General features: G+C 43.8%; 1 protein-coding gene across 2 annotated transcripts in view; it reads right to left on the bottom strand.

Annotated features, from left to right (window-relative positions):
- LOC121553711 (attractin-like protein 1) overlaps nt 1-12,296 on the bottom strand; it is a 332,670-nt gene that overhangs the window by 218,679 nt on the left and 101,695 nt on the right. For both annotated transcript variants that reach the window (XM_045213019.1, XM_041867035.2), the window contains 3 exons: nt 6,516-6,703; nt 5,134-5,347; nt 3,909-4,097 (listed from right to left, as the gene is read on the bottom strand). In XM_045213019.1, the coding sequence (XP_045068954.1) occupies nt 3,909-4,097; nt 5,134-5,347; nt 6,516-6,703 (591 nt within the window). The remainder of the gene's footprint in view (nt 1-3,908; nt 4,098-5,133; nt 5,348-6,515; nt 6,704-12,296) is intronic.

Below are 12,296 nucleotides of genomic sequence, written 5' to 3'. Positions count from 1 at the left end.
GCACCAATCTCTAGGAGACAGAACGCGTCTCCTTCGTGAGCGGTATGATGGCTGCGTGGTCCCATGGTGTTTATACTTGCGTACTATTGTTTGTACAGATGAACGTGGTACCTTCAGGCATTTGGAAATTGCTCCCAAGGATGAACCAGACTTGTGGAGGTCTACAATTTTTTTTCTGAGGTCTTGGTTGATTTATTTTGATTTTCCCATGATGTCAAGCAAAGAGGCACTGAGTTTGAAGGTAGGCCTTGAAATACATCCACAGGTACACCTCCAATTGACTCAAATGATGTCAATTTGCCTATCAGAAGCTTCTAAAGTCATGACATCATTTTCTGGAATTTTCCAAGCTGTTTAAAGGCACAGTCAACTCAGTGTATGTAAACTTCTGACCCACTGGAATTGAGATACAGTGAATTATAAGTGAAATAATCTGTCTGTAAACAATTGTTGGAAAAATTACTTGTGTCATGCACAAAGTAGATGTCCTAACCGACTTGCCAAAACTATAGTTTGTTAACAAGAAATGTGTGGAGTGGTTGAAAAACGAGTTTTAATGACTCCAACCTAAGTGTATGTAAACTTCCGACTTCAACTGTACCTTCTTCAGGTTTGGCCATCATGGAGTAGCTAAACAAGTCAACTGGTTGAGAGCACAACAATATGAACAAATAGCTTTGAAACACAGTTGAAGTAGGACACACAAGGTAACTCAAAATAACCCATATGAGACCAAAAGGTATGAGGAAGTTATCCAAGATGTTCCCTTCCATTGCCATGTGAGTTTTCCTGAGTGAATGGTAGAATTAGCATTTTTGCCAGAAGATAGGGTTTTGAACCGCTCCCATTTCCATAAGCCACAGATGTGTTTGCTGAACTTTTCTCCCCAAAATCTGTGTTTTAGAGTCTGTCCCTGTTGCATTATTTAACCATGCTGCTGATTCATTTCTAGGTTCTCTTGTCTTTTTCTCCAACTACAATCTTGTGCTTCATAATGACAAACACAGAGGCTCTCCTCTCCCCTCACCCGGCCTCAGAGAGGCAGTAGTGTTTACACAGTGTGGAAATATTGTCTTCCTAAGCGCAGTTTTTTAGGCTTTCTAAAGGGCTCTTGTACTTATTTCAAGTTCAAGCAAAAGTGCCACTCCAAGTAGCAAGAACCAAAAAGCAGAATCCCTCATTTCAAAAAGCATGAAGCTAGGTTTACGCATACCAGAGACGATAGTTCAATAAGCAATCATATACAACACTCAAAGTCTCATCATTCTGACTCCCATCTACTTCATATTTCAGGAGGTTCATACCCTGTCTTTTTCCACTGTGTGTTGAGAACACTTTAAATTAAACATAACCCAGCCCAACCTCTGTCGATCACATAACAAAAGCCTATGCAGTAGAGTAAAACACCTCTAAAAATATATTGTTCTCTCAAACAATGCTGGGGTTGTCTTAAAAACAGCTCGTCTTTAAAGAACTGCTAATGACTTTTATCCTTCTCAATGACAGATCTCTGAATGGAGCATCTGTATGGAGACTAGAGGGATGTCTTTTTGCTACGCCGAAACGTAAGCCTGTTTGTCTCATCAATAAATGATCAGATCTATGCAGAAACAGAGAGCTCCTTTTTCTTTATGGTCCTGGATAGTCAGCCATTGAAGTGTCCTGCGGTAAGGAATGTTATGGGTATTTTCAAGTACTTCAGTCGATTCCCTTTATGTTCAAGCTAGCGCCCTGTGTGAGCTCAAAGCACAGGGGGAGGATGGTTGATTGCTTAATGAACATGTGCAGGTATTGGTCAGGTTAATGCTGCTGGACATTTGGGAGGTGTGCCAGGCAGATGGATGGGGATGGTGAATCACTCAGACGCAAAGAAGTGGGCACTGCCCTCCTTCGATGCCAAAGTGCCTTCATGCATGCGAGAGCGTGTGTAGGAGGTAAGCTGAACCTAACTAAGGAGAACAGGGGCCTAGCTGAGTTCTAATTACCTGCTGAAATGTGACCTTAACGGGGAGAAAGCCCATTTCCAGGAGCAGCAGCAGAATCACATTGTGTTTACGGGGACATTCTTTCAGGAGCACAGCCAGATTGGAGTCACTGACCTCCCCCGGCCATTCCAGATAAATACATCCTGTGGATAGTACGCCCAAAAGTGAATCTTGTTTCCTGTTTCTCTCAATATCCCCTCCAAACCAAAACACAATAAATCATATACCTAAAAAAAAAATATGGAAAGGTATTGTGGATGGAGAAAAAGCACACTTGATGGGAAAACCTTGGCAAGGATTTTCAGCTGAAGTGAACAGGCTAAGAACCACCCTGCAGCTCAGTGGAGTCACATAATCATTGAGTTCTGTATATTTGTTCTCTCCCTACAAAAACCTGCAACATTCTAAACTTGATAAAATAATCCTCGGGCGAACTATGACATTTCTTTAAATGAACATGTTGAAAACAAAAATACATTATCACAATGATGCACTGTGTTTGGCTGTTACAGTATATTTCTTTATCTCTACGTTGTGATTTACAAAAGCCTGGTATGAGCTTAGCATACACAGCAACTCTTCAACCCATTTCCATTTTGATTGGCTCCATATTATTAGGCTTCCGTGAGTTGCGTTACCATGGAGGACAATAAAAACAATAGTACAATTTACCTAATTACATTCCCCAAATCTCAGAACCGATATGTATAGAGTATTTAGTGTAATCAGAAATGTCAGGCCATAAATGAATAGTCTACAAGCACACTGACCATCATTTAGTAGCTGAATGGTAATGGCTTCAGACTCCCTTGTTGATGGCACTGAGGGGATGTGGCCTAATTGTGCATGTACAACAATGACCTGTACTGGGAATACTGTCGCTGCTGTGGTATAATGAGAGGGTGTTCAGGCATATTGTGACCATGATGAAATGTGGTGAAAGCTCTTCCCCTATCTGTTTAATTGTTCACATGATGAAAAGTGGTAAAACAGAGGAAGTCCTCAGATGGCACACCGCAAGTTACTCGTTGCATTTGACTATAAGAACAGAGTCACAAAGAGCTACTGTTGGTACCAACATCTGCTTGACATGACTTTTCAAAATAGTAATTGTGTAAAACACATATCCTGTTTATCTCGTAACAAAGTCTGGGGATTTCCGGACATAAAAGGATCTATATATCATGAGAAGGTAAAAATCCCAGAACCAATCAAACATCTGAGACCTTTAACGGAGGGCTTTTAGCTCAAAGAAAACACAAATACCAGAACACATACTTTTCATTTGAGTTGGATAAACGTCGATACGTTATTGATTTTCCCATAGTACCCACGGCAGTACCCACAGTGCATACACCTAAGAGTCTAGGGAAGTGGAAGCACCTGACTGACTGTGGAGCAAAATGAATCCACAAACATCTGAAGGAGTCTGATCTCTCTGAGCTACATTAACCCTGAAGGATTCACTTCTAACAAACAGGAACTTTAACTATGCTGAATATGGAGTGAGAGAGAGTGAGAGAGTGAGAGACAGACAGACAGAGCGAGAGACAGAAAGACAGAGACAGGAGACAGAGGAGAGTGAGAGAGAGAGGTTTTGTTCTGTGTGCAAGGTACTGAAAAAAAAAAAAAATCCATCAACCTATCAATTCTACTCTAAAAGTGTTTTTACCAACAGCATTCTTGTTGACCAGAGTAATGCTGTTGTGAGGCAATGATTGTGCATGTACCACTTCACTTGCATTAGTGTCTATAGTAGTGGTACGATGACAAGCAGTTGTATTTGTTCCGAGTGACTGGTTGCAATAATCTATTTGCACGTATTCCTTTTGGAGGTTGTGTTAAAACACACACACACACACACACACACACACACACACACACACACACGTGGATGCTGGACAGTTTGACTGGTATACTCACAGACACAGTCTCCAGTCTGCCACTCCAGACACTGTCCGTAGGGGAAGGAGATGACGTAGGCGTTGGAGTCCACACATCGCTGGGTGCTGCTGCACCACATACACTCCATGGTCTGGCTGGTGCAGTTGGCACAGGAGGTACGCAAGGAGCAAGGCGTCTTACACGGACGGGCACTCTGGTTGGGGCTCACTGTCCACAGGAGAAAATACGATTTAAATCATGTCTGTCCAGTGCACAGGCTGAAAGTAGTGCTGAAAATCAGCTGTGGGGGTTCATGTAGTGTCTAAAACAGACATTTATCTCTACCTTGGACAGAGTATTTTTACAGCACGTATACCCATAACCATTCATTAAATAAGTCATTTAACTCAAGAGCAGACGGTAGCCAAGAGTAATTTCCTCCCTCAGTCTGTCCCCATAATTTGAGCTGAGTTAGGACAGGCAAGTTATTTCAGAGTGGGAGACAACCCCGCGACAGAGGAGGAAGCAGAAAGGTAATGAGAAACTGCAGGATGTCTTTGGTTACCCATTCCCCCTCTACTCTCTGTCAGTACAAAGTGGAGCTATGGGAGGGACGGCGGCCAAAACCACACATTTGAGGATTCATTTGCTTTGGCTCCCCAGCTATTCTGGGCTCTTAAATGAGTTCTAGAATGGTTCAGTGGGGCTAAAAGCAGACAAGATAAGACAGTGAGTCAGACGGGCCTGTTCGTGTTTCCAGTTTCCTTGCGTTGTGTGTCTGTGTGAGTGGGACGGTCGGTCACTGGGGGGCCAAGATGGGGAGGAAGGTCAGCTACTGTCAAACACTCCAGGCTGTGATCTTCTCCAGTCATACCGCTACTCTTCCTAAAACAATACAGTATCTCTCCTCATACAATCTGCCCCCTTTTAAATTCACAAGACTAGTGAATTCTGCCCCTTGTCACTGATGATGGCAACCCAGCAGGTTTTCTGGTTGTAAATGTTTCTTTCCCACTCCAACTGATCTCTAATTCAATAGTGTCTGATTGGGCTTTAGATTGACTACATACTAGCAACTGCTGAATGGGTCAATCACATGTTCAAGGGAGGCTTCTTGGAATTCACAAGGGTTGCAGGTGTCTTTGAGAATTAGTCTGTATTTAGTCTTTATTATTCAAATCACCACCGCCTCAATTATTCTCCAGCTCTCCTTCCCTCTCATACTCCCACCGTCGCTCTCTCTCTCTCCCAGTCCCTCTCTCACCAACTGGTTTTTCACAGATGAGTCCGTCGGTGGTGGCGGTGCAGGGGTTGGCCTTGAGCCCTGCCACCTCTACCCTCTCCAGGTAGGCACAGAAGCCTGAGTCGCTGGGCTCTCCAGGCAGCCACTGCAGAGAGGAGTTGGTGAAGGGAGACATGTCCTCCCAGCCCCAGTACGAGATGTTGATCTTCCTCAGGCCCACCCACGGAGCTATCTTCTACAGGACAGAGAGGAGAGAAAGAGAAGAGGGAGGTTCAGGATGGAGAGCCTGGAATCTAAAGCTAAGAAGTCTCTCTATACTCCATACTATGTTGAGGGCCAGTCAGTATGAAAAGATGTTATTCATTTCCCAACATACATCCTCTATATTTGATTGAAGTAATGTTTATGTGAAATCTTCAATCAAACCGTTGGGCAAATTGCTATAATTACAGTGAAAGTGCCGACCTCAGCCAACACTAACCCATAAAACCAAGTCAGGCCAGAGTCATTAAACTAAGGTATTTATTTAGACTTTTACAAATGTCTGTGAGTATGAGTTATTTCATAATGGGCAATAATGTCTCAAAAGTTTTACCTGTAATAAATTGTTAATTAGCCGGCAACACCTGCTATGATCTATCACACAGTGAACATTTATGAGAGCATAACACTTGAGTAACCGAGGGAGAACGCCAGGATTCAAATCCTGAAAAACTTGTTGCTGTACTTTCATTAAAAATCCCTATTACAGGCCGACTGGGACGAAAAATAATTAATTGCTTGGAAGAAAAGAAAACTGATTATTGCAGCCATGGAGAGCATAAACTTCTTCCAAATGACTGGCAGAAAAGAGCTAAGAGGGAAACCTGTTGCCTCTGCATCTTAAAACATCAAAGGTGAGCTTTATTATTAAGAATAGTGTTAATCTTCAAAGAGCAGAAAGAAGCTGCTTAAACACTCCACCCTAAAACCGTGGAGAGAGATCCTCTAGCTCCATTGTTCAATTAATAACACCAGTTAAATACTTGCTCCTGCATATCCTTCTCAGTCCTGATATAGCACAATCACTGGAAAAGCCAACGTGTGGTGGGCAACATGTGTGGTGGGCAGATAAACAGGAAGTGTGACTCTTGACAAAATAAATACAAGTTTGGTTGGGACCACAGAAATCTCAGTGTTTGCCCTATATTCAATTGATCACGTGTGGGCTGACTCATCAGTAAATAAGCTAGGACACGTGTTCAATGTGTTTGGGTTCAGATCATCATGGGTTAATGTAAGTTCCACTGTCATGGCCATTCCTTAGGCATTCGACTTGGAAAAAATACATTCCTCAAGACAGAACTATATGAAGGACTACGTTCAAAACAACACACCGTTTTAAACCGAGGTGTTTCCCTTACCTTCTCCTGTAGCTGGTACTTCTGCAGCTCGTCCAGTATAAAGTCCACCTGCTTGGGGGTGGTGAGGGAGGCTATGTTCCCGTCCAGGTTCTTACAGTAGTGCTGGGCGTTGTCATAGCTCTCCCTGCTGGAGTTGATCCTGAGGCAGGCCTCCCCAACGTGGTGCCAACCTTCCCCACAGAGCTGAGCTGTGGACAGGGAGAGAGCAGTAATTTAGACCCAGGCTTCTGACTGTGCTGGGCCAAACAATTGGATAGTGCACAGTTCTGCTCCTGGCCTCAAGACCCCTCATATCAACTGGATTTGATATGCAACTCACAGTACACTGATATATCGTTAAATATAAAAGCGAGGTTGTTTGACAAGTATGACATGGTGTGAATTCAGGCAATGTCAGTCAGTTGAGATGTAGATAGAGAATGATGGACTATTCTTCAAAGAGGATTGCGTCGACCACCATGCATTAATACAAAAGTATGTGTCTGTCGAGCATTAGTATACAGACACGTCAAACAGTGCGAGAAACTACACGGACGCCGGACGAGACCTTCTTTATTAAAATAACAATTTGCAGAGATTAAAGGAAAAACAACTCCAGTTTCATCTCAGGAATTTTTCTGCTTATTTCGGAGACTTGCACTGATTACAGCCTCAAGTCTTCTTGGGTATGACGCTACAAGCTTAGCACACCTGTATTTGGGGAGTTTCTCACATTCCTCTCTGCAAATACTCTCAAGCTCTGTCAGGTTGGATGGGGAGCGTCGCTGCACAGCTATTTTCAGGTCTCTCCAGAGATGTTCGATCGGGTTCAAGTCCGGGCTCTGGCTGGGCCACTCAAGGACTTGTCCTGAAGCCACTAGTGCATTGTCTTGGCTGTGTGCTTAGGGTCGTTGTCCTGTTGGAAGGTGAACCGTCGCCTCAGTCTGAGGTCCTGAGCACTCTGGAGCAGGTTTCCATCAAGGATCTCTCTGTACATTGCTCCGTTCATCTTTGCCTTGACCCTGACAAATCTCCCAGTCCCTGCGGCTGAAAGACATCCCCACAGCATGATGCTGCCACCACCATGCTTCACCATAGGGATGGTGCCAGGTTTCCTCCAGACATGACGCTTGGCATTCAGGCCAAAGAGTTCAATCTTGGTTTCATCAGACCAGAGAATCTTGTTTCTCATGGTCTGAGAGTCATTTAGGTGCCTTTTGGCAAACTCCAAGTGGGCTGTCATGTGCCTTTTACTGAGGAGTGGCTTCCGTCTGTCAACTCTACCATAAAGGCCTGATTGGTGGAGTGCTGCAGAGATGGTTGTCCTTCTGGAAGGTTCTCCCATCTCCACAGAGGAACTCTAGAGCTCTGTCAGAGTGACCATCGGGTTCTTGGTCACCTCCCTGACCAAGGCCCTTCTCCCCCAATTGCTCAGTTTGGCCGGGGGGGCAGCTCTAGGAAGAATCTTGGTGGCTCCAAACTTCCTCCATTTAAGAATGATGGGGGCCACTGTGTTCTTAGGGACCTTCAATGCTGCAGAAATGTTTTGGTACCCTTCTCCCAGATCTGTGTTCGACACAATCCTGTCTCGAAGCTCTACAGACAATTCCTTCGACCTCATGGCATGGTTTTTGCTCTAACATGCACTGTCAACTGTGGGACCTTATATAGACAGGTGTGTGCCTTTCCCAATCAATTGAATTTACCACAGGTGGACTACAATCAAGTTGTAAAAACATCTCAAGGATGATCAATGGAAACAGGATGCACCTGAGCTCAATTTCAAGTCTCATAGCAAAGGTTCTGAATACTTATGTAAATAAGGTATCTCTGTTTTTTATTTGTAATATACAGTGGGGGAAATAAGTATTTAGTCAGCCACCAATTGTGCAAGTTCTCCCACTTAAAAAGATGAGAGAGGCCTGTAATTTTCATCATAGGTACACGTCAACTATGACAGACAAATTGAGATTGTTTTTTCCAGAAAATCACATTGTAGGATTTTTAATGAATTTATTTGCAAATTATGGTGGAAAATAAGTATTTGGTCACCTACAAACAAGCAAGATTTCTGGCTCTCACAGACCTGTAACTTCTTCTTTAAGAGGCTCCTCTGTCCTCCACTCGTTACCTGTATTAATGGCACCTGTTTGAACTTGTTATCAGTATAAAAGACACCTGTCCACAACCTCAAACAGTCACACTCCAAACTCCACTATGGCCAAGACCAAAGAGCTGTCAAAGGACACCAGAAACAAAATTGTAGACCTGCACCAGGCTGGGAAGACTGAATCTGCAATAGGTAAGCAGCTTGGTTTGAAGAAATCAACTGTGGGAGCAATTATTAGGAAATGGAAGACATACAAGACCACTGATAATCTCCCTCGATCTGGGGCTCCACGCAAGATCTCACCCCGTGGGGTCAAAATGATCACAAGAACGGTGAGCAAAAGTCCCAGAACCACACGGGGGGACCTAGTGAATGACCTGCAGAGAGCTGGGACCAAAGTAACAAAGCCTACCATCAGTAACACACTACGCCGCCAGGGACTCAAATCCTGCAGTGCCAGACGTGTCCCCCCTGCTTAAGCCAGTACATGTCCAGGCCCGTCTGAAGTTTGCTAGAGTGCATTTGGATGATCCAGAAGAGGATTGGGAGAATGTCATATGGTCAGATGAAACCAAAATAGAACTTTTTGGTAAAAACTCAACTCGTCGTGTTTGGAGGACAAAGAATGCTGAGTTGCATCCAAAGAACACCATACCTACTGTGAAGCATGGGGGTGGAAACATCATGCTTTGGGGCTGTTTTTCTGCAAAGGGACCAGGACGACTGATCCGTGTAAAGGAAAGAATGAATGGGGCCATGTATCGTGAGATTTTGAGTGAAAACCTCCTTCCATCAGCAAGGGCATTGAAGATGAAACGTGGCTGGGTCTTTCAGCATGACAATGATCCCAAACACACCGCCCGGGCAACGAAGGAGTGGCTTCGTAAGAAGCATTTCAAGGTCCTGGAGTGGCCTAGCCAGTCTCCAGATCTCAACCCCATAGAAAATCTTTGGAGGGAGTTGAAAGTCCGTGTTGCCCAGCGACAGCCCCAAAACATCACTGCTCTAGAGGAGATCTGCACGGCGGAATGGGCCAAAATACCAGCAACAGTGTGTGAAAACCTTGTGAAGACTTACAGAAAACGTTTGACCTGTGTCATTGCCAACAAAGGGTATATAACAAAGTATTGAGAAACTTTTGTTATTGACCAAATACTTATTTTCCACCATAATTTGCAAATAAATTCATTAAAAATCCTACAATGTGATTTTCTGGATTTTTTTTCTCATTTTGTCTGTCATAGTTGACGTGTACCTATGATGAAAATTACAGGCCTCTCTCATCTTTTTAAGTGGGAGAACTTGCACAATTGGTGGCTGACTAAATACTTTTTTTCCCCACTGTATTTGCAAACATTTCTAAAAACCTGTTTTCACTTTGTCATTATGGGGTATTGTGTGTAGATTGCTGAGGGAAAAAACATATTTAATCCATTTAAAAATAAGGCTGTAACGTAACAAAATATGGAAAAAGTCAAGGGGTCTGAAAACTTTCCGAAGGCACTGTATATAAATTAATTAATAAAAGTATGTGGACATCCCTTCAAATGAGTGGATTTGACTATTTCAGCCACACCCATTGCTGGCAGGTGTATAAAATCAAGCCCATTGGCAGTAGAATGGCCTTACTGAAGAGCTCAGTGACTTTCAACGTGGCACCGTCATAGGATGCCACCTTTCAAACAAGTCAGTTCGTAAAATGTCTGCCCTGCTAGAGCTGCCCCGGTCAACTGTAAGTGGTGTTATTGTGAAGTGGAAACGTCTAGGAGAAACAACGGCTCACTTGTGTAGTGGTAGGCCACACAAGCTCACAGAACGGGACCGCCGTGTGCTGAAGTGCGTAGCGCATACAAATCGTCTGTCCTCGGTTGCAACACTCACTACCGAGTTCCAAACTGTCTCTGGAAGCAAAGTCAGCACGAGAACTGTTCGTCGGGAGCTTCATAAAATGGGTTTCCATGGCCGAGCACCCGCACACAAGCCTAAGATCACCATGCGCAATGCCAAGCGTCGGCTGGAGTGGTGTAAAGCTTGCCGCCATTGGACTCTGGAGCAGTGGAAACGCATTCTCTGGAGTGATGAATCACGCTTCATCTGACAGTCCGACAGACGAATCTGGGTTTGGCGGATGCCAGGAGAACGCTACCTGCCAGAATGCATAGTGCTAACTGTAAAGTTTGGTGGAGGAGGAATAATTGTCTGGGGCTGTTTTTCATGGTTCGGGCTAGGCCCCCTTAGTTTCAGTGAAGGGAAATCTTAACGCTACAGCATACAACGGCATTCTAGATGATTCTGTGCTTCCACCTTTGTGGGAACAATTTGGGGAAGGCCCTTTCCTGTTTCAGCATGTCAATGTCCCCGTGCACAAAGCGAGGTCCATACAGAAATGGCTTGTCGAGATCGTTGTGGAAGAACTTGACTGGCCTGAACAGAGCCCTAACCTCAACTCCATCGAACACTTTGGGATGAATTGGAACGCTGACTGCGAGCCAGGCCTAATCGCCCAATATCAGTGCCTGACCTCACTAATGCTCGTGGCTGAATGGAAGCAAGTCCCTGCAGCAATGTTCCAACACCTAGCGGAAAGCCTTCCCAGAAGAGTGGAGGCTGTTATAGCAGCTAAGGGGGGACCAACTCCATATCCACATGTAGTGTATGCACACATGCACACACTCTTCCTACAGAGTTTAATTTCATGTCAAATCCACCTCATAGAATTGAGATGTTTCCTGGAGGCACACTACAGGGCAGAAAGAAGAACATGCAATCAGTGTACCGTCCAATGGTAAAGTAACAAGATGCTCTGTTGTCAACACGCCTCTCAGAGAGATGGAGAGCAGAAACGTGGGGTCTCTCTAAGACCCAAAGTGTCCTCAGTAAACTGGTCTGATTAAACAGATGCAGAAGGTTTATATAAAGCTGTCAGCAAACATGCATTATGGTCTACTCACAGCTAGCTAGCTGTTGCTCACACTGACTTACTGGGCTCTCATTTGTGAGTCAGCTGAGGCTCCATTTTCATAACATCAAGTAAACAATTATAATTGGCCTGCTTCCTGGCCCCGCGCTGGAGAGGAGAGTGCATTTGTGGATGGACTGTATTTGGAGGTGTGTAGTGGTGCTTGTGTGTATTTTCTTGTGTGCTCATCAGTATGTGGGCTGTGTGTATGTAGTGCATGTGTGTGTATATATGCATGTTTGTTAGGGCCTGTATATCCAGTATTTTTGTGTGTGTGTGTCTATACTATATATATATATATATATATATATATATATATGTGTGTGTGTGTGTCTGTATTTGTGTGAGCGTATACACTACTGTTCAAAAGTTTGGGGTCACTTAGAAATGTCCTTGTTTTCGAAAGAAAAGCATTTTTTGTGGCCATTAAAATAACATCAAATTGATCAGAAATACAGTGTAGACATTGTTAATGTTGTAAATAGCTATTGTAGCTGGAAGCGGCTGATTTTTAATGGAATATCTACATAGGCGTACAGAGGCCCATTATCAGCAACCATCAGTCCTGTGTTCCAATGGCACATTGTGTTTGCTAATCCAAGTTTATCATTTTAAAAGGCTAATTGATCATTAGAAAACCCTTTTGCAATTATGTTAGCACAGCTGAAAACTGTTGTGCTGATTAAAGAAGCAATAAAACTGGCCTTGAGACTAGTTGAGTATCTGGAGCATC

The sequence above is a fragment of the Coregonus clupeaformis genome, unplaced genomic scaffold (assembly GCF_020615455.1).
Source record: "Coregonus clupeaformis isolate EN_2021a unplaced genomic scaffold, ASM2061545v1 scaf0072, whole genome shotgun sequence".
Lineage (NCBI taxonomy): Eukaryota > Metazoa > Chordata > Actinopteri > Salmoniformes > Salmonidae > Coregonus > Coregonus clupeaformis.
Note: the sequence above shows the minus strand (reverse complement) of the source record. Positions and strands in the feature narration are given on the sequence as shown.